We start from the raw sequence: 23,496 nt of genomic DNA, 5'->3' as shown, positions 1-23,496 counted from the left end.
GCCTCACTATCATTCCCTATATTCCTCAACATGCAATCTAACCTTACATCCGCAGAAAGAACCTAATCCCACCATCTAAAAACTAATCCCGACCTTATAATCCTACCTGCAGACAAAGGCTCGGCCACCATTGTTTTGAACCGCAAGGATTACCTGATGGAAGGACTCCATCAGCTGTCAGATACATCCACCTACAAACCTTTCCACGGTGACCCCATTTCAGTAATCCAGCGGGATCTCCATCACTACTCAAATCCTTAGGCCCATCCCAGAACCTCTCCCGCGAGTCCATCACTCTACTTACCCCTACCACTCCCTGCACCCCCACCTTCTACATGCTTCCTAAAGTCCATAAACCCAACCACCCAGGACAACCCATTGTGGCCAGTTACTGTGCCCCAACTGAGAGAATCTCTGTTCTCGTAGACCACCACCTTCACCCTATTACCCAGAACCTATCCTCCTATGTTAAAGATACCAACCATTTCCTCCACCGACTCTCCACAGTTCGTGTCCCTTTACCACACGGTGTCCTGCTTGTCACTGTTGATGCCACCTCCTTGTACACTAACATTTCTAACGTCCATGGCCTTACTGCTGTTGAACACTACCTTTCCAAAGGCCTATGGATTCCAAACCAACAACCTCCTTCCTAGTCACAATGAACAACTATATCTTCACTCACAATTACTTCTCCTTTGAAGGCATTACCTACAAACAAATCCGAGGTACAGCTATGTGCACCTGCATGGCACCATCGTATGCCAACCTATTCATGGGCCGACTAGAGGAATCCTTCCTACAAAGCCAGAATCCTAAACCCCTCACCTGGTCCAGATTCATTGATGACATCTGTGCTATCTGGATTGAAGGTGAGGACACCCTATCCACATTCCTCCAGAACCTCAACAACTTCTGCCCCATTTGCTTCTCCTGGTCCTACTCAACCCAACAAGCCACCTTCCTAGATGTTGACCTCCACCTCAGAGATGGCTACATCAGTACCTTCGTCCATATCAAACCTACTAACTACCAGCAATACCTCCACTTTGACAGCTGCCACCCATTCAATACCCTTCCGTACGGCCTAGTCACATCTGCAGTGACGAGCAATCCCTCTCAAAATATACCGTGGGTCTCACTGAAGCCTTCACAGACCGTAATTATCCTCCCAACCTTGTACAAAAACAAATTTCCCATGCCTTATGTTTCCAGTCCCCCACCACCTCCCAAAGTCCCACAGTCCGGCCACAGAGGAGCATTCCCCTCGTAACTCAGCAGCATCTGGGACTGGAGCAACTGAATTACATTCTCCGCCAGGGTTTCGGTGACCTCTCGTTGTGCCCTGAAATGAGAAATGTCCTGCCCGCTATCCTTCCCACCCCCTCCTACAGTGGTATTCCGCCATCCACCAAACCTTCACAATATACTCGTCCATCCTTACACAACCCCTGATCCCAAACCCTTACCTCATGTCTCATACCCCTGTAATAGACCTAGATGCAAGACCTGTCACATAAATCCTCCTTCCATCACCGACTCCAGTCCGGTCACTAACATCACCTATCCCATCAAAGGCAGGGCTACTTGTGAAACCAGTCATGTGATTTACAAGCTAAGCTGCAACCAATGTGTTGCATTCTATGTAGGCATGACAACCAACAAGCTTTCTGTCCGCCTGAATGGCCACCGACAAACTGTGGCCAAAAAACAAGAGGACCACCCTGTTGCTGAACACGCTGGCAAACATGATATCCCTCATCTCAGTGACTACTTCACAACCTGTGCCATATGGATCCTTCCCACCAACACCAGCTTTTCTGAACTGTGCAGGTGGGAACTTTCCCTTCAATACATCCTACATTCCCGTAACCCTCCTGGTCTCAATCTTCATTAGTCACTGTTCTCACCCATCCAGCCCCATCCCTGTTACCATTCCAGCACTACACAGCCATCATTTCACCGCCACACCCAGTCTTTGAATTTCTTTTTATTTGTCTCCTTTCTGCTACTCCCCCCCTCCGCCCCACCGTCTCTCCTGCCCTCTGTCTAAACTGCAGCACTTCACTGTCCGCCACCCCACCATACTATCCCTTCCTCTCCCTGCCCCAACCTCCTCCTTACCCCCAACCAATTACCACTCCCATCATACACTGGTACTGCTGCTCGCAGTGTGGTTTCAGTTATACGAAACTGACAAAGGCCTTAATGGCCGAAAGCTATAATTGTGTGAATCTTTTTTGTTGTGCCTATCCCAACTCAGCATCTCCGCTATATGGTGAGTAGCAACTTTCCTTCCTAATATTATCCTTTTGTTAATATTGTTAACATATTAAATGCCCGTTTACACATGTTTATGGTTTATTCTTAAGGGATTGTGAAGTGTGCTGTGCCTTAATATGCACAATACTGTATTGTTTGTGATTTGAGTGTATGATAAACTGATAAATTTAGGTAATGTGAGAGTAGTGCTAGGCAGCTTTCTTTCAGTAGAGCACTTTTTTCAATTACTACTGAACATGATGTGCATCTAAAGGCCACAAATGCATCTAAATGCCATAAGACCCAAGTTTAACTCAGAGTTCAAGTTGTATTGCATACAAGATAATAGTGGATTCAGGAACTCAAATGATTGCCTCCAAATCGTAATTAAAGTAATTATTTATATTTTACATTAATTTGATTGCTTCCTTAAACCACAAAAAAATTAAAGTGGAGTAGTAGAAGGAAATGTAGTCTTGTTTGTAATTTTTGTAAAATCAGTAATTCTCTATTTTCCAGGCAATCTTCATAGTAAAGAAAGTTCTACTATCTGTGTTATGATATGCCCTTTTTGTGTTATCAGTAGTCTGTAGCATAAGATATATTGAGGCTATAAATGAGAGATGCACATGCAAAAATATTCATTAGGTAATTCAACTAGATATGTAGGTAATGTAGAATCTTGTAAGGCCACAGTAGTCTGCATGTGAATAAGCCTCAATGCTTGATAGTGTTTGTAGAAACTGTTGTTCCTTTTGTGTTCTCCACTAAATTTTACTTCATTGCCAACAAGTATAAGAAGTGTGAAAAAAGTCTCTTAAATGTTAAACGTTTTACTGTCTAAAGAACTAACCTAGCTGATAATTAAGTCAGCTTCCATTTCCAAACTAACCCAGCTGATGATTAAGTCGGCTTCCATTTCCAATTTCATTAAATGTATATCTCCTTTGGACAGGCATACTTGTGAATTAATTCTTTCACTGAACCATGACAAGGCATCATATTAACTATACTTTTCATTAAAAAATGCACCTGTTTTTAGCGTAACTCTCATAAGCTGTCTTAATTTTATAATTTTTTATGCTTCTTGCTGTTGCCCTCTTCTTACTATCCAAAAGACAATTTGTTATTTTCCACTACATATTCTCCTCCTCAACTTTCTCTTTTTCACCGTTAGTGTTGTATGTACCAGTTACTCTCTCCCTCTTCCTCCCTCCCTCCCTGTCCCCCCTCTCCCTGTCCCCCCCCCCCTCTCTTTCCCCTCCTCTCTTCCTCCCTCCCTCTCCCTTAAGTGAAAACTCCCCCATTCTGCATCGGATTTCTGTTTTTGCATTCCAGTGAGGTTATCTCTGTCTGTATGTTATTCAGGCTCATTTGAATTTCTATTTTCTTGCATGCATTGTGAACATTTTCTGCCATCTGGAAAAGTGGACTGTATATTCGTGTTTCTTCTTCTTTACGTGCAGATTTCTCTCTTCTAACCAGAGATCACAATAAAATAGTTTACTGCATTTACCTATGTATTCTTCCTAAAACTTTCCCTAATTTCTTTCAACCATTTCTTCTGTTTTTAAAGTTTCAAAATCTCAGGATATAGTTTCATTTGTATGCATATTAACACTATTCTGATGCTCACATTTTATCTCTTGGGGAACAGGTACCCCTCTTCCACATTCCATATCTTTAAGTGTCTTTTATGTTTTCTAATTCCTAAGGTAATAATTTTTACTGATTTGCTTTAAAGGGTTTCTTATATTAGCTGAATTGTGCAGGTTACAGGGATAAACATTGTAATTTTAGGAAGTCTCTTTCTTTGAAATACTGATGACACTTCAATGTCTTCAGGGAGCTAGAAGAAGATTTAGAGCTGGATTTAGCGAAGAAGCATATCACAGACTATCAGAATCAACTGCAAACAATCAAAGAAGAATTAAGAAAAAAGTACTCTAATGAGCGGGAGACATTAAAAAAGGACTATGAGGCTAAGGTTGAAACCTTAGTGAGGGACCTAAGTGCATCTCAACAGACAGAAATACAACATTTGGAACTGAAATACAAGGATGAATTACAAAATTTAAAATCCAGATATGAAACAGAAATACATAATTCGAATGCCAGATATGAAACTGTTTTAATGAACAATGCTGACAAATTCCAAGAAGAAATTGATATTCTTAAGCAAAAATATGCAGAAGAAATTACTGAGTTAAGGAAAAAGTTTGAAGTAAATGCTAGGAAAAGAACTGAATGTCTTTTTTTGGCAGTTAAACAGTACTTTGATAAATTTTTCACGACAGTTAAGTCTCAGTTTGAAGAGCGGAAAAGACGTAAGAATTCTGCACATAGTGCCACAAAAACGGTAGGTTTCTGTCTTCATTTTTTCTATTAAATTTTCAAATGTTGTAAGCAAAAATTGTAACATGAGGGTAGGATAATTGACTCTTAATGGCTATGAGATGTTTTCACTTGTAATATTAATACTTATTGTAACGGCACACTTTACGTCTTAACTGATAACAGTATAGAATGATTTAGCCTATTACAGAATTAAAAAGGCTCTTGCATATGATTATGTATATTGAAGTAAAGAAATTTTGCATAGTTTGTCCAGTCATTGCGTAGACACCACTTTATAACAAAATAATTTCTTTGTGAAGAAGATAAGAAAAACTGGTTCTTAATGCACTACCTTGTTAGAGGGCAAGCTGTTGTGTTATGCTTTCCTGTAGCTTCCCTAGATGATTTATATGAATGTGAGAATGTGATTTAGAAAGATGGGTGGACTGTTGCTTCAAGTCACAGCCAGTTGCCATCCTGTGCTCTAGCAATAGAGCTGATGCTTCATGTTTAACAATTCACTGCGTACTCATTAGCTATCCATTCTGCCTGTCCAGTCTTCAGTATTCTTGTGGATGGTTTCCATGTGGAATAATAAAGAAGTGCTCATTATGTGATCTATGTATTAGCCATTTTCAGGTTTCTTAATTACTGCTTAATTGTGCTCAAGAATTACTCTGTTGTATAGGAGTTGTTAAGAAGATAAAAATTTCTCCTGCAGTATATCCAAGTAGAAGTATATCTAACAAAGTGCTCTGAATATGGAAAAATGCAGGACAGTTTGCTACCCTGTCATACCAATAATTCCCACTGTTTCATTGTTTGACTTCACAGGAAATTTATCTGTTGTAGCAGACACACTTCCAATGAGGGTACCAGAAACCTAATAAATTCTTAAATTACACAAATGTATCAAAGAAAATTTATTGAGCTATTATAATGCAACCCACACAGAATAGTATCTTTCCAGATCACGGAATAAGTATTAGTTTTTTTACTGAATAGAACTTATTAATTAGTTTCTACACCAAAGACAGATTTCATTAATTTAAGCCCATAAATAAAATTGATGCTGCATATAATTTTTCCCAAATTCTGTTAATATAATACTTAAGTTCTGCAGGCTTCATTAATTGTGTCAGCTTAAGGTTTGTCCCTTAACTATGTGAATGGCTTAATTTTAAAATTAGTCTGTCCATTTTGCCACTTTGTGTACTCTTGCCCCAGCATTGTTAAAAGATACTTTCTCAAAGGAAACCAAAACTGTTATAGCACATGTCTGAAATGCCAATGGCCCATTACCTTTAACAGCATGTTTCATATTGCTGCATCCTTTGCTGCACGCAGTGTGGAATAGCTGTTAATGTCACTAGTTGGTACGCTCCGGATTGCCATTTCAAATCCAATCACTAGCAAGTATTTGTTATTTAGTATTTACCATTTCTAGAAGGTTCTTAAATTGTTTTGTACAAGGATTAACCAACAAAGACTGAAACTGATTTTTATTATGGATGTTTATTACTCCATTTCGATGTTTACATGTTCTTTTTCAAAGTGTACCCCCCCCCCCCCCCCCCCCCTACTTGAATGTACTTTCTATAATGTCTCTCCCACTCCTTGAACACATGGTGCAGGATATTCTTTATCAGGTCCATGCGAATAACCTGTTTTCTTGAGCACTGCTTCAGAGAAATCAAATTCCCCAAAGTTTTGCTTTTAGTGGTGGAAAGGGGGGCCGGGGGGAGAATCACAGGGTGCAATATCGGGGCCATAAGGCAAAAGCGGTGCACAGGTAAAGTTGAATTGAGTCAGAAGCTAGTTGGCTTGATTTGCGATGTGAGGGCGCACATTCTCATGATGAAGTCACCACCCAGTCCAAGAAAGTTCTGGTTGTTTTGTTGCAATGTGCTTCCTCAGTTTAGCCAAACTGACATGTTGTATGCTGCTGTAACAGTATTCTGAGGGGGGAGTTGTACACTGATAAATCATTCTGTCACAGCCAAAAAATGCGATCACCATCACAACTTTCGCACATGTTCCTTCAGGATAATAACGATGAAGCCTTGACTCATCTCCGGGGATAATTGATTCCTGAAACACATGCTGTTGATCAGCAAAGAGATGCAGCACCTTACAGCTTATCTCGATTCACACAGCCTTTTTTTGGAAGTCAACAGACATGGCACCCAATGGCCACAAATACTAGTCATATGGAGATTGCCAATCGTAAAGGCACTGCCATATGAAATTCTCAACACTTCACTGAGATTATCCACAGATCCCCACTGACAATCACAGCAGCTATTTTTATGTTGACTTCAGTCACAGCAGAAGCCGAAACCTTGTTTAACAGAGACAAGTCAGCCTTCTTTGAAATCTTTGAACAACCTAAACACTGTTGCAGGAGGTAGTGCATCTTCACCATATGCTTGCTGCAGTTTTCAATAAATTTCATTGGCTGTATGGTTTAAACAAACAAACCACGTTGTTCCTCTCATATCACCTCCATGATTTGGTATGCAAAATGCAAAGAACGTCTATAAAATAGAGCATTACTACCAACTTACTGATACAAGAGTTCTGCTGCCTACAGACATCATACATAAAAATCCACTCTTTTCAGATATTGATGCTGAAAAATAAGGAATCTCCCATGGAAGCTACAGGAAAATATCAGTCTTAGTCTTTATTGATCAGCCCTCATTTTGCATTAATAGCAGCACTCGCCATCCAAAAGGCATTTCTGTTCTGTTTAACATTGCTGTTTGTTATAAATGTGCTTTCAGTGCTAGGTGTTGTTCTTCATTAATGATCCTGCTTTCGGATTTGGACTTGATTATGGTTATGGTGTGACATTATTTGCTGGAGATGCCAGTTACTTCAGAACATTTGCATCAGCAAGTTTCCAACTAGGCAAATTCCAAAACAGCACTAAATCAGCACCACATCAGGCATCCACCAGTGTTTTACGGAGACACTGGTCAAAACCCGACAAAATGGCTGAAAGGATTTGACTAAGTCACCAAATACAACTGGTGGGATGGCACGATGTATTTGGTAGCATAACCCTGCAGTAGATCGAAAACCGTGAAGAGAAGCTCGTAGCTGGGACAAATTCCAGGCCGAAACTTATGCTGCAGCCATCAAACAACAACTGATAATCAGGCCAACTCTTCTGTCAAGTATAACGCACCACAGAAGAATGGACATTTGGAGGATGGAAGATGACAGTTACCAAGTTGTTGGGAAATCTCATTGATGCCAAACTATCCAGATGGCAGTTGACTCAGGGGCTTCTTTTTCTATAATGTCAAATGCTTATTGTTGTCAGCTAAAGAAGGCTATGTTCCATGATATGAAAGCTATTGGGCTGAAGGTCACAAATGGGAAATATGTCCAGCCAACAGGAACAGTTACATGTATTGCAAGAGTATGTGTTGTTGGCAGAATGTGGCCTTTTGAATTCACACTGACGGAGTATGGTCATTATGTTATTTTCAGATGGGACTTCTTGCAAGCATCACAAACAGTCATAGATTATGGAAGATCAGAGCTCCAGACTGACAAAGCTATTCCAATGAGCACACTAAATAGATTGACTCGGGCAGTTGTTTTCCATTGAAGACATGAGGTGCTCATTTAAAATGTAAAGCTTTTTTCAATTGCAAAAAACTAATTCTCACAAAAGCAACCTCCATCCCAGTGATGATAGTAAGCATTGCAAGTGGTCAGGGAGAATTTGGATCACTAATTGTCAGGAGCAGCTGCAACTCACCCCTAAATGTATGTTCCTAGGAACAGCCGAAACAGACCAGGGTGGGCAGCTCAGTGCCACTGACAAAGAATTATGCTCCACTATTAGTTCAAATAATACAGTTGAGGAACCTCCTATCAAATTGCCTATAGAATCTGACCTGACTAAGGAACAATGTTGGCAAGTTGTAGCCATTCTGCACTAATTTTTGAATGCTTTAGAGTCCACAGTGGAGGAAAGACAGACCAAGCAGCCCATGGTAAAACACCTTATGAAAACTGGTGGTCCTGCACTTAGTAGCCAACACTCGTACAGTGGGTCACTGGCTAAATGACACACAGTTTGTGAGGAAGCTGCAGCATGAATCATTGAAACTTAAAGTGTCCTTACTTATCTTCTGTGGTCCTTGTGAAGAAGAGGGATGCATGTGATGTTTTTGCATCAACCACTGATGAATGAACAAACTGGTGGAAAAAGCTGTCTAATCATTGCTGTGCACTGGTGATACCCAAGACAGCTTGAAATGAACAAAATATATCTCATATAAGGATATGCAGATAGGCTACTGGCAAATCAAGATTGATGAGACTGACTGGAAAAGGATTGTCTTCATTACACCTGACGGGCTCTACAAATTCAGAGTTATGCCATTTGGACTATGTAATGCTCCAGCCACATTTGAGCATATGATGGACATCCTGCTTTGACACATCAAATGATGTATTTGCTATATGGATGACTTTGTCATTTTTTAAAAGCCACTTGAAGAACATCTAAGCCACCTGAAAACCTTACTCAACTGTGTTAAGACCACAAGCCGCAGCCTGAATCTGTAAGAATTCACTACGTATTCTCCAGTCCTAGCATTGAAAGGCATAGATACTGAGACAGAACTTCACACTAACACTAGCAGTTATGAGATAGGTGTAGTTCTAATGCAAATACAAGAAACTGCCAAAAAAGGTTATAGCTTGTGCTTCCTAAGTACTCATCATGACTGAGATGACCCACTCTGCAACCAAGAAAGAGTACCTTGTAGTTGTTTGGGCTTTTAACAAGTTCTGGCAGTATTTATCTGGTAAACCATTCCTCATTGTGATGGGTCACCGTTACGTGTGCTGGCTGACTAGCCTGAAGGACCTATTGGGTCAACTGGCATCAATTGGCGAGACGGCTGCTGAAGCTTCAAGAACACAATGCCACAGGGAAATGCAAAATCGGATGCAATCACAAGGTTTCCAACTGCCTATCAAGAAATCCTGTGGCAGAACATAGCAACATGATTGAAACCTCAGTAATCACTGCATTAAATGAATGCTGCTGAACAGAGTGGAGATCCAGCACTGCTGAAAACCATAGAGCCCTTAAAGAAGGAGAAACCAGTCAGAGGAGAATACCAAGTGATAAGGTGTTAGAGGATCTACAATTGTATGGGATATAAATGATTGCTCATCATCGCAGCTCATCTACAGCCACCTATCCTGAAATATTTCCACAACACTCCAACATCTGGTCTCCTGGGATTCTTGAAGACACTATACAGATTCATAAGTAAGTATTGCTAGCTAGTTCTCTACTGATTTGCTACACACAATGTGAACCACTGTAAGGAATGCTAGTAATGGAAGCATACACTACATTTACCTCCAGGGCATTTGATAGCAATTCCGCCTGTGCAGAGCTATTCCACCAAATTGGAATTGACCTCTCATGAGATTCTGATAGTTGACAAATAGGTATCAATGTGTAATATCTACCTGAAGCTGTGCTGACTGCCAAAGCTCCAGAAATTGACAGGTCCCTGGTAGAACACAACATTTTGAAGCAACCCTTGTGATGCTCTCTGATAGGGGAAAAGGTTTTCAGTCTGTACTAGTATTAGAGATATGTTCATGTTGCGACATCAACCGCAGGATGACAACTACCTACCACCGACAGACGAGTGGTCACACACAACACTTTAATAAGACATTGGCAGATATGCTCTCGATGTATTGTGACATCGAACAGACAGTTTGTGAGACAATACTCCCGTTGTTACATTCACATATAACTCAGTGAAGGAAGATATACAGGCTTCACACCATTCTTTGTGCCCCACTGTCGTGTGGCTGAAATGACAGTTGATACACTGTCCCCATTTCAACCGGATAACTCAGAACGACTATGTAAAACATCCCTTCAATAGGACTGAAGAAGCAAGCCTCCCAACTTGCATACAATCGCTGTGTACCCAGGAGAAGGACCGAGAGCAATATAGCGCCAAGCACCAGCCAACGAGATACAGCCAGGTAGACTTGGTATGGATTTTTACACATGTCTGGAATGTGAAACTATCAGAAAAGTTACTAAAATGCTATTTCTGGCCATATAATATCCTTTGTCGCTTGTTGGACATCACGAATGAAGTTAAGGATTATGACCCTTCATCAAGAAGATAAAAGTGCAAAGATTTTATCCATATCCTCCATATGACGCTGCACTACAGTCTTGAAGTGCGGATCAGTGACAGGATTTCTTGGTTAAGGGAACTGAAGGCTTGCACAGTGATTGCGAACTTGCACGAGAGGGGTTGCATTTGACACTCATCATAGTGAGCAATAACATGACCCGATGACAAGGATCCTCTAGTCTGTCAAACAGACAACCACTCACAAGGACTATATCCAGGGTGCTGTAGGCAGCTCCAGTGAGAACTTCTGAAACAGTACGTCGCTGTTTCTGCAGGAGAGGGAGCAATGCCGTGACCTGTGCTGCGTGCAGTGTGGGTTTAGCACAACTGGTTGGCATGCTACACGTCACCAGTCCAAATCTTATCATTTGTAGAAGGTTCTCAAAATTTCTTACGTTTTTAATGCTTGTATGTTGTGGAATATTCAGTATTTGTGTAATAAATAGTGACACACACTGTCTGAGATGCAGTTCTGTTCTGTCTATACATAGATGTCCATAATAAAAATGCTTTCAGTGCTAAATATTTTACAACTCTGGGTTTGGATTTGGAATTGATTTCTTTACATGTGACAATATTGGTGTGACCACAACAAAATTATTAGTTATAATAACTAGCCACTGATAATCGGTTGTCACTGTTAATGAGAATGTTGTGCAACTTTACAACAGTAATGCAGATATGTGATTCAGCACTTAGATAACCTTATTCCTCCTACCCATCATTAGTGCTTCATAACTAAGAATATGGGGCTTTGTGTTTGTACCTACAGTCTCCCTTCTTCTTCTTGTGTTTTTACATTTTGCAGTAGGATTCTCTCCATCTCTCTACTTTATTTTGCCTCTTCATGTCTGTATTTATATTCTCTTGTCCTCATTTATCCTTTTTTCCCTCCTTTTTAACATTTATTTTTACTCTTGCCACCTTCCTCCTCATATTGACTAATCCCCACTCATACATGGTCCAGTCACATTAATGTGACCATTGCCTCAGTTCAGCATCAGCGTGCAATAACCACTCACACATAGCAGGTGGCAGCAGTACAAGTGGACAGTATGTTTTAGCTTATTGGGGGATATAGAAAACAGCATAATAGTTGCCATAATGCAAAAACAGAGCAATGTATCTGACATCCGAAAGGGCACGGTCGTTGGCTTTCAGGCCAAGGGTGGAAAAACTGAAAACTGTTTGTGTTCTACCATGTTTAAAGTATACTATGCATGACAAAATGGCACTCTCCAAAATGCACCAAGGCAACTGTTGTGCATGACAGGCTGTAGATGACAAGGATGAATGACGGCTGTGGAGACGTGTACAGGCAACTGTTGAGCAACTGACCTCTCAAATGAACAAAGGGTCTCTTCAATGACCATTTCAGTGAATGTTGCTGTCTGCAAGCCTCCACAACAGGTGCAGGTTCATGCAACCTTGCTGACTGCTGTTCATTGGCTACAAAGGCTGAAATTTACACACCAACATCGCAACTAGATGTCCACTGAGTGGACATCTAGTTTTTCAGATGAATCACATTTTATGCTCCATCGAACAGATGGCCATTGGTGTTTATGGCATGAAACATGAAAGCAAATTATTCCATAAATTTGTGGCTGATGGATATCTGTTTGCTGCAAGTCATTGACCAGTTGCTCCTATTCTTCCATTTATACAAGATAGAATTACAGAATCTTTGTAAGAATCCTTGTGGTAGGAGGGACTGTTAAGGTCTGGGAAATAATTTTGTAGCACTCCCTGGGTGACCATGTCACTCTGGAAGGCACAGTGGCTCAACACAAGTATCTACTTATCGTTGGGGACTACGTCCACCCTTACATGAAGTTTGTAACAGTATTAGGAAGGAAAGTTGCTACTCAGCTTCTCCGCTATATGGTGAGTAGCAACTTCCCTTCCTAATATTGTTACATTCCATCCTGGATTTTCCATTGTTTGATACTTACATGCAGTTTCTTTTTCCTCATCGTGATACCATCTACCAGCAGGACAATGCAACATGACACACAGTCGCATTGTATTTATGTGGTACAAAGAGCACCAGGATGAGTTTACCGTACTCCCCTGGCCACCAAACACCCCAAATTGAAACCCAATCAAGAGTCTGTGGGACCACTTTGATGGGGCTGTTCACCCTGTGAATCCACAACCAAGAAACCTATGGCTATGGCACTGGAATCGGTACAGATCTGTTGGTACCTTTCAGATCCTCATTGAATCTTGTCCTGCATGCCTTGCAGCAGTCTGCACTGCAAAAGGTGGTTATTCAGGCTTTTTATGCATTTTCACATTAATGTGACTGGATAGAGTATTTCCACAAATCTTACCTGCATTTAGTTTTTGTTCATTTGGAGTTACACATAGTCGTTTCTTTGCTACATATTTACTTTGAGCAAATATCTTTGTCTCAGTGAGTAGCGATATCCGTTTATTTGCGATAATTTGGTACTCAGATCTTGTTAGTCCATTAGTACATCCTACTAATGTCCTGCACTTTGTACTCTCCTGATATACTTTTTGAATGAACTTTTCCTTCCGTTCAACAACTATACATGTGTTCTTTCTCCTATTCCCAATCATTTCCCCATGAAGGAATTTTAGGATACTCTGAAAACTTAAGATTCAACCAAATTGTATCACTATTCTTTGCTTAATTCAGCTTGAACAGAAATGCAGTTGAAGAAAGGTACTGAACTTTAGTGAGTGATAGTAAACGCAGACTACTCTTTTCTTTTCTTTTCTTTCTTATATAGCTTTGAATTTTAGTAATGATAAAATTGTTATCAAGTCACAAGCAAAATTTAAAAACTTAAATTTGATCAGTAAGTGGAAAATTGTGTCTGTTTAAACTGTCTCCTATCAGACCCCACCCCTTGGTCAATTTTTGTCATTACATGCAGTCACTGTGTGTGTTTGGGATTGTACACACTGTATATATTCCTGAAATACTGATACCGTGAGAGTGGCTATCGAAAGTAGTCCTTGTTGTTCAGTGCGAAAACTTGCCGTGTCATTACATTGTTGGGTATTGGATTGTTGGAATCATATTCCATGAACTTCAGTTTAATCCTAATTACTGTGTCCCAATCCCGCATATTTGTGAAAAATCATTGGGTAAAATAAGTGAGCATGCAAAATCTCTGGGTGCCCATTGACCCCATTTTCACTGAAGTAGTTACATTAATAATCAGAACTTCCATTACTGGAGTCCAGGAAGCCCTTCTTAACTTTACTAGTGTCCATTTCAAGGTACAACAATTATCATAAGCTGTATTATGCCTTATTGTAGAACAGTAAGCTCTTAATTTTTTGGGGGTGAACCATGCACTGCAGTCACACTGATGTTTGCACAATACCTGACCATGTTAGAGACATTGCTGGCTCTAAAATTCTGTACATTTCCAAATCTTGACAGTCAGCACCCCTGGTTTCAACAGGATGGAACTACATCACACACTGTCAATCTATGGCCTCAGTAAAATGATTTTTTGGGGATCACACAATTTCAAAGAACGGTAACTTTGCTTAGCTACCACCATATGCCAACCTTTCACCCTGACTTCTATTTATGGGATAATCTGGAGAGTGTGTTTACCAGTATGGACCAAGAAACCTAGCTCATCTCAAGACACAAATTGAAGAGGAAATCACCAATGTCCAAGGTGATGTGCTCCTCTGCACTCTGCAAAACCCACAGTAACAACTTATTGAAAGTGTGCAGAAAAATAGACAACATTTGACTAATGTATTTTTTATAAAAATTATTCCTAATGCAATTTCCAATCCTGGTGCACATACATTAAACTTTAAACAAAGCTGTATCATGTTTCCTCACTTTCTATCTAATTATTTACAATTTTTACTGTTTAAAATAAAGAAAAGCAACCACTCACATTTTGCACACTGATGTGTGTGTATGTATGCTCCATGTGCTGGTCTGCTGAAGTTGAGTGGTTGCCTTTCCTTTATTTTTTGTATTTCTCCAAACAGGAATTTACATTATTGTTTTTTTACAATTTATCTATTTCTTTGTACCATATACAGTCGTTAGGCAAATGTATGAAAACACCATAACAAATGTGTGCTTGAACATAAATGCAGGTGCTAGCCAAGCTTCCTGGCGGCACTATTGTATTTGACTTCAAACAGCACCTGTGCACTGCCCTTAAGATGGTGCAAGTTTCAGTCTCATGCTCAGAACAGTGTTCTGTGCAGTTGTGAGTGTATTGTGTCGGAGCTAAGTGGATTTGAATGCAGGAAAGTTGTCGATGCTCGAGAGGAAGTGTTTGGTGTTTCAAGAGGCACAGTATCAAAGATTTATATCACATGTAGAGAAAGGGGTAAAACATTACCCACCAGATCACAATGTAGATGGGAGAGTGTGTTGAGCGACCATGACAGATGATCATTGAAAAGGATTGCGACAAAAAATGAGAGGGTGACAGCTATAAAAGCCACTGCAGAACTGAACTCATGAATTCTGTTGGACCAAAGCAACATGAAGGGAGCTTCATAAGCTGGGAATTGCAGGGTGAGCTGGAATTTTAAAACAACACACAATTATGCAAGTGCCCCTAATGTGAAAATGTGGTGCTGAAGCCATAAAACATGGAATATACAGCAGTGGAAAAAAGTCATTTGGCAGATGAGTTTTGTTTCACACTGTTTCCGACTTCTGATCAGGTTTACATCTGCAGTCGTTGTTCCAAGCCTGCAATGCAGAATGGTTGCTGCCAAGAGTTAAACATGGGGAATGGGGAACTGTGTTTGGTGATGATTTGGACAGCCATATCATGGTATCCCATGGCCCCTGTGGTTAGTATGCAATGTTTCATTATTGCCAAGGATTATGTGACCATTTTGGCTAATTAGATCTATCCCATAGTATAATATTTGTTCCTTGGTGGTGATGTTGTGATCCAGGATAACAGGACCACTGTTCACACAGCTCTCATCATGCATGGCTGTTTCTGTAGCATGAGGATGAATTATCATATTTCCTGTGGCCATCACTGTTGCCATATCTCAGTGTTATTGAGCCTTTGTGGTCTACTGAGGAGAGAAGCGTGTGTGACCACTGTTCATCTCCATCATTGTTACCTGACCTTGCCACTAATTTGCAGGAAGAATGTCATAGGACTCCCTCGAAAACCATATAGGGCCTGCATTTATCGATTCTGAGGTGACTAGAAACTGTTTTGAATGCCAGCAGTTTTCGTACACTGTATTATGCTTGGTGATGTGTTGTGTTTTTGGTATTCCCATATATTTGTCTGTCCCTATATAGTGACTGTGTAATTTAGGTATGTGTTAGCCATATATAGAAATTGGTGGGAGGATTGGGACAGGGTGCACTCAGCCTCGTGAGGCCAATTGAGAAGCTATTTGAGTGAGAAGTAGCAGCTCCAAGGTCAATGAAGTCAACAGCAGATGGGGAGAATGGTGTGCTGACCTCACACTCATGCACACTGCATTCCATGATGCCAGTTGCAGAGGATAGCACGGCAGTCGGTTGGTCCTCATTGACCTATCAAGCCTTGCTTGCTTGCTTCGTACTTTATTTTGCTGACTTTCTAAGAAATCAAAACCACTAATGATACCATTTTTGTGATCTGAGGTTGGAAAGGTACAATAAAAGAATTATTACATAAATATGACTGTCACTGCCAAATGAGCACATAGGAGTGAAATAAAGTTTCTGCTATTTTGTGACAGCACAGAAAATCGCTACTTGACGTTCAGTTAGCCAGACCCTGTTAGGCTAATGTTGCATCAACTTTATGTCGTACGAAATCAGCTTGCATACCTGATGGGTCTGTAATTAACTCTGCACTGTCATGAGAGCTGTAATTAATTAATAACTGAATGCTGTGGGAAGCACCTGTGAACATATTTCAACTCTGCTCTAGAGCTAATACATTTATATCTTAGAGATTACATATATGTACATGGTGCTCAGTAGAATCTGGAAAAGGGACACAGTGTGTCAGTTCAGTTCTGGTTAGTCGCTGATAATGGCACTTGCATTAATTGTGGGGAAGTGGCCTCTATTCGTCACTGAGGAAACTGTGTGTGAACAGTAGTATCGTATTATGGCTGCTGAAAACTAAATTGCTTAATAGCAAATGTTATTCTGCACGATTACATGAGGAAAATGGCCCACTATTCTTAGAGCAGTGGGTTTCTGTATCATGATCAGTTTGTAAGTTTCTGAGAAATAAATTTGAGAACAGCCTGTAATGGTTTTGGAAGATGGATGCTTGTGAATCGAATCTGTGAAATGAACTATGAAGTGTGGCTGGATAGCTTGTTGGATAAGAGTATTGCATACTGCAGAATGAAAGATTCATTCTAGGAACTCAACGTGGTATTCACATATAAATTACCCAGAAAATAAATTGAACAGTTTAGCATTCATTATGACAGTTCTTTTTGTGACAACATGGAACAGAAATAGATTAATTGTCCTAAACCAAAAGAAAATCAAACAATTTGCACAACTAATTTAATGTACATGAGTTTAAACTGAATACAAACCAGTTACAGTACAGTAACACAAGTGTGTTTAAAGTGTTAGGCAGCACTGGAAAGCACCGAAGTAGTTAGTTAATTTTCTTGGCTGAATAAGTATGTCAGTCACGTAGGTGGAAACTTTAACTTCACTCTAGAAGTGTCACATGCAGATGTAATGGAGTTGCACAACAGTGCAAGCAGTATGCTTCATTATCCACAAAAATATGTAGACATAGTCATCTACGGAAGCGCTGTTTACATCAGAGCACGGCATCAGCTGACTCAGAGGGAATGACGGTTATCCTGTGGACACGCAGGCTTAAATCAACTGGCTAGCTGATATTGTGTGATTGGCTGACTGAAGATGCTGTGTTTTCCTTGCTGGCAGCACACTTGCTGAAAGTTGGCCTCATGGCACTTTCTGGTAGTTCCCCATCTTCCATCAGTGCATTTGACGGTGTAACAAGAGTACTAATCTGGGCAATTAATATGGATATGAAAAAGTTGGCCTAAACAGCTGCATTGAATCTTTCTTACAGAATAGAATTTTTTGGAGGTAATACAAAAATTAATGGAAAAAGTTGCTAAAATGTGTGTTGCACAGCTTGAGGACTCATTCTAAACACTGTATGATAATAAAAATGTATATTGTCTACTCATTATGTCCATGTTCAGAATTTTGAGAGATTTCCTTTATCTCAGTCACAAATTTTTGACTTGTGGTGTATGGCCATGTACATCAATAACATACTAAAAGGAAGAAACATTTAATACTGTTAAAGAGATAAAGCCATTCCATCTTAGTGCAGAAATACTCTTATTCAGTAAAGTAACTAATTATCATAGCATTGTCTTTAGGGAATAACGTGGAAGATTTATGATGTATCCTGTAAAATTAAGTTTAATTTAGAGTTATAAAATTGAGTTTTCTGCACATTACATCAGCTATTTAAAAGTCTACCTAACAAAATGATAAAATTTTGATTCACTCACTAATAGTAGTATTTTAAATGACAACCAGTGCTTTGTAAGTATTTTTCTTGTGAAATCAAAGTTTTGTCTGACTAAAGCGTATGATTTTATTAATTCATTGCTTTGTATACATAGTATAACATACTAACCCACTGTGTCAGGAGGTACGTTTGAAAGACTAACATATTTTCCCATATGCAACAGATTGAAATGAACCAGGAAACTGCAGATGTGCGTAGTGTGGATAATGACACTGAAAAGGCTGGCAACAGCAATGAATTGAAATCAGAGTTTCCAGTGTGTCTGAAACTGAACTCAGAAGTATTGGAAAGGAGTACTGAAGAAGAGGAGGTATATCTAACATTATTCTCTTTATTGGTGAATAATCAGTTGTAGTTTTAAGTTTCAACCACCTATTTGAACTGGTTTTAAGCAAACAAAGAAAAGTCACATGTTGTATATGACAGCATCTGAAAACAGTGTGTAACATTTCAGATGGACATAATTACTTTCAGTTTATAGCCCACATTATATGAATATCTTTTATTTTTTTCTATTATAAAACCAGCTACTAACAAAAATACCGTATTCTTACCGATAACACAAATTACTTTCAATTTAAGTTCACTGGCACTGTAGACCGCAACAATGCATCATAGGCTAGACAGTGTTCTGGGTTTGTGATGGCAGGGCAGGAGGGAGTCTGTGTTAGCAAGCTTGTGAATCCCCACAACTCATGTTCTTCGCATCGGTGAACTGCTGCTGCCAGTTGAGTCCAGTGTTGCCAAATATAGATAGGTTTCCCACGGCATTGAATACATAGCCATTTACAAGACTGTTGGGAATTTAAAATCAAATACTGAACATTATTGTATTAATTTCGAGTATAAGATGCACCCGAATTTTGGAGGCAATTTTTTGAAGAAAAATATGTGTCTTATAGTCCATAAAATACTGTAATAAATATGGGAAAAAGTACCACCACAGCTGTATCTTGAGAATATCTTTATTCTATCACACAAATAGTTCTGGCAACACATTGCCGCCATCCTCAGGCCCCACCACTGCCAAAAGAATATTTGATTTTATTATTAGCACATGTGGGCTAGCTTTCAGCAGAAGTCTACTAATTCAACACATTGTCGAGTATAGACTCCTGACGAAAGATAGCCTACATTTGCTACAAGGATCACACAATAAATTTGACAAGGAAATCAAATACTCTTTTGGCAGTGGTGGGGCCTGAAAATGGCAGTAATGTGCTGCCGAAATTAGTCGTGTGGTAGAATAAAGACATTCTCAAGATACAGCTGTGGTGATACTTTTTCTCACATATATCATCAGTTGAAATCCCTCATCCATACAATAAGATGGACATCCATAATGCATCGTAGTTGCTTATTCACGTATTATTATGGACACTTCAGCAACATAAAAATGCAAGTGACCATCACAGTCTGAACGCTAATAATACAACTTGTATCATTTGTATACTTTCTGCTAATAGCACAGCTGTAAATATCTCCTAAATGTGACCTGCACTTGGTCAGTAACTCACTGATGCTGTTTCTGTAGTCTTAACATACAGAAATGTACATTTCTCTTACTTTAGCCCTTCTTATCCTCACCTCGTATTTGGCATATTTTCATGTTCAGTAATCTTAATACTATAAGTGCAGTATCATGGGCAATGGTTCCCTAGGTAGACTAAATCCCAGTATACAACTGAAGTGCTAATACAGTACTCCACACTGATAATTTAACTTGAAAGTACTGTGAAAATATTTGTAAAAACGTTTCTGCAGTACTTCATAAAACCATAAAGTTTATTTAATAAAATTCTACACACATTTTCAACAGTACAGGGTGTGCATAAAGTCTGGGAACACTTTAAATTATTTATTGCACAAAAACTAAACATTATACAGATGTCACACATATTGCATTTTGAAGGGAAACCCTGTAAGTTCCCCCCCCCCCCCCCCCCCACACACACACACACACAAACACACACACACACACAAACATTTGATATGCGAACCATGAGTGACCTGGCAGACGTCAATGAGGTAATCGAATTCTTGCCATACCCATCCCAGCATGGCATCGTCGATTGTGGCAGTCGCTTCCCTTATTGTCTCCCGGAGCTCTGCTACATCACGTGGCAGAGGCGGTACATACTCCAGATCTTTAATGTGTCCCCACAGAAGAGAGTCATATGGAGTGAGATCTGATGATCGGGGAGACCATTTCATGAAACAGCTGTCCCCTTCTGTAGCACACCCGATCCATCGATGCGACAGCTCCATCTTCAGCTACCCACAAGCTTCATGATGAAAATGGGGTGAAGCCCCTTCCTGCTGAAAGATGAATGGAGAGTCCGATTGCATTTGAGGCATCAGCCATTGCTGCAACATGTCCAAGTAGGAATATACAGTGACAGTGCTCTCAGCGAAAAAGAATGGCCCGTACAGTTTTCGACAGGACAAGGCACAAAAAACATTTACCTTTGAGGAATCATGCTCAAATTCAGTGCATTCATGTGGATGCTTTGTACCCCACAGTCTACAACTATGCCTGTTCACTTTCTCATTAGTGTAAAAAGTGGCTTCGTTGCTAAAAATTAAGCAATCAACAATGCCATCCCCAGTCTCATTCAATTGTTGCAACTGTGAACAAAACTCAAAACGCTTGTCATTGTCATTGAGCTTCTGCACTAGCTCCAATTTGAATGGTTTCATAGACAGCTTCTGTTGCAGGACTTTCCACACTGTTATTGGAGCCATTTTGAGTTCATGGGATGCACGATGCACTGATTTCTTTGGACTCCTTATGAATGTCTCTTGTATGCGCTCCACATTCACTTTATTCACACTGGGATGTCCGCTGCTCTTTGCCAGGCACAAGCAACACATCAGAATGAATTTGTTGTGCCAGTGGTAAATGGCCTCCCTTGTTGGTGGGTTCTTACTGTACTTGGTTCTAAACATCCATTAAACAAGTGTAGCACACTTGTTTTTGTCAAACTCCAACACACAAAAAGCTCTCTCCGCACCTGAACTCGCCATGTTTGTGACTAGCATTGACTATCAGCAAATTACCAAACTATGCTGTGGCAATACACGTGAAAAAAAACTTTCAAGGTTTCTCTTCAAAATGACATATGTATGATATTTGTACAATGTTTGGTTCTTGTGCAATAAATAATTGAAAATGTTCCCACACTTTATGTACACCCTGTATTCACCCAAAAATTCAGGAGTAGTGTAAATCGGGATTGTTACTTTATTTATTTGCTAATTTATATACTTTTTTTCTTGTTATGAACAACTGATGGCATTTTTATGATCCTATGATGTGTAAATATTCGAAAGACCTTGTTTTAAGCAGCAGCATGTAATTGTCTCCAGTCAAAAGTTGCCAACAACGTACAAGACATCATTGTTGTTGCAGGTGAGATATTGCTTCTGACTGTGTTTTAAACAGAAACTTCTGAAAATTAAAACTTTTGCTATATTCATCTATTTTAGTAATTAATAAAACTTATAACACAAGACTACATGCTGTTTTCAGTTATTGATATAAGCATAGTTGGAGCACTGTTGATAAATGCAAAACTTTAGAGTTTTGAAGAGAATAAAAAATATGTCCAAATGTGATAACTAGCTTTAGTTTGTGAATGTATCTTTTAATACACAGACATTAACAGTGCTGTGGTATTTGCAAACTTTAATAAATCCATAAATCTCAGTGATAAAGACAAATAATATTCTGCTTCAATGAAGAAAAAAGAGGAGGAGTAGGGGAAGATGAACTTAAATGCAAGGTATAGTTAATGCACAACATCATATAATCATAGCTTGGAATTGCAGTAACATATTTCCATAGAATATGAACTGTAGAAGAATATGTGATATCAGAAGAAATTGTGGAACATAAGACTTTTAACACAGTTCTATTTTGATTGTATAGTATGTAGGATAAGTGAGATTGAAAATATATGCTTCACCTGTGACTTTGTTTCATTATTTTAACATAAAACAAAGTCACAACTGGAGCGGATATTTTCAATCTCGCAATGCAACTCAGTTGTGAATGCTCTTTTTAACAAAATTGTACATGTAGGTAAGTGCCACATGTGTCAATATATGCTTTGCTACTTGTTAGTCAGAATACCGAGAAGAAAACTGTTCATTGCAAGAAAGTTGATTGTGTGTAATATTGTGCATTATGAAGTTTTAATTTTGATGGTTGTGTCGACTGACTGACTGACTGACTGACTGACTATCACATTACTAGACCAGAAGCTAGTGGTTCAACCCCAAATTGACCCAAAGTTCTTCTCTCTTTTTCCTTTTCTCTGTTAAATGTGTTCTTTCACTTCTGGCAATGCTCTTTGTGTGAAAAAATGAAGTGCCTCTATGGATCACATTTCATGGTCATATTCCAAGACCATCTGTAACTGGATGTGTGGAGTAACTCTTATGCCAGAAGCATGCAAAGGTGTTCCACATTATGTAGAAACTTCCTTAGTAAAGTACTGTAGTGATAAAATATACCTAGATGTTTGTGACACTATTACTTTTGTTGTCCATAAAGACCATGTTCCAAATATTAGGAGCAGAAGTAGTCCACTGATGAGTCCAATAATTAAATTGTTCTATTTTATAAGTACATCTAAAATATCTCTTAGAGAAGATTTTTATTCTTTCTTTTCATGAGTGGAAACTACAATAATGTTTGGTGGTCGGAGCACAGTTTACATAGTGCTGGTATTGTAGTTCTCATAATAGTGTTGTTGCAGTACAAAGACATTATAGTAAATAATTAGAAATCAGTATTGGAGACATTTTATAGCTTGGCAAGATAAAGTAATTTTTATTAGGCTCACAACCTTTACTGATTAATATTCTGTTTACATTTTTGCCATATAGTAAACATGTCAATACAGCTGTCTTTTCCTTTGTTTTGATTGCTGGCCAACTTGCATTAATTTTGTTTTGATTGCTGGCCAACATTATTGCATTAATTTTGTTTTGATTGCTGGTCAACGTTCTTGCATTAATTTCTGCTCTCTCTCTCTCTTCCCCCCCCCCCCCCTCCCCCCCATGTATTCCTTGTCTTCAGCCTCAGCTTGCTCGGAAAACCTCTTCATCTTTGTAGTTTTTCCTTAAGATCACTTTCCTGGATATCTCCA

The 23,496-nt window shown here is 39.3% G+C and overlaps 1 protein-coding gene across 1 annotated transcript in view; it reads left to right on the top strand.

The window, feature by feature from the left end:
- Window positions 1-23,496, top strand: part of LOC124775796 (A-kinase anchor protein 9-like) — a 517,018-nt gene that overhangs the window by 241,667 nt on the left and 251,855 nt on the right. Inside the window, exons 18-19 of the mRNA XM_047250627.1 lie at window positions 4,108-4,621; window positions 18,504-18,650. Coding sequence (XP_047106583.1) covers window positions 4,108-4,621; window positions 18,504-18,650 — 661 coding nt within the window. The remainder of the gene's footprint in view (window positions 1-4,107; window positions 4,622-18,503; window positions 18,651-23,496) is intronic.

Source organism: Schistocerca piceifrons, chromosome 2 (genome assembly GCF_021461385.2).
Source record: "Schistocerca piceifrons isolate TAMUIC-IGC-003096 chromosome 2, iqSchPice1.1, whole genome shotgun sequence".
Lineage (NCBI taxonomy): Eukaryota > Metazoa > Arthropoda > Insecta > Orthoptera > Acrididae > Schistocerca > Schistocerca piceifrons.
The sequence above is the reverse complement of the archived record's forward strand: the minus strand, read 5'-3'. Positions and strand labels throughout refer to the sequence as shown.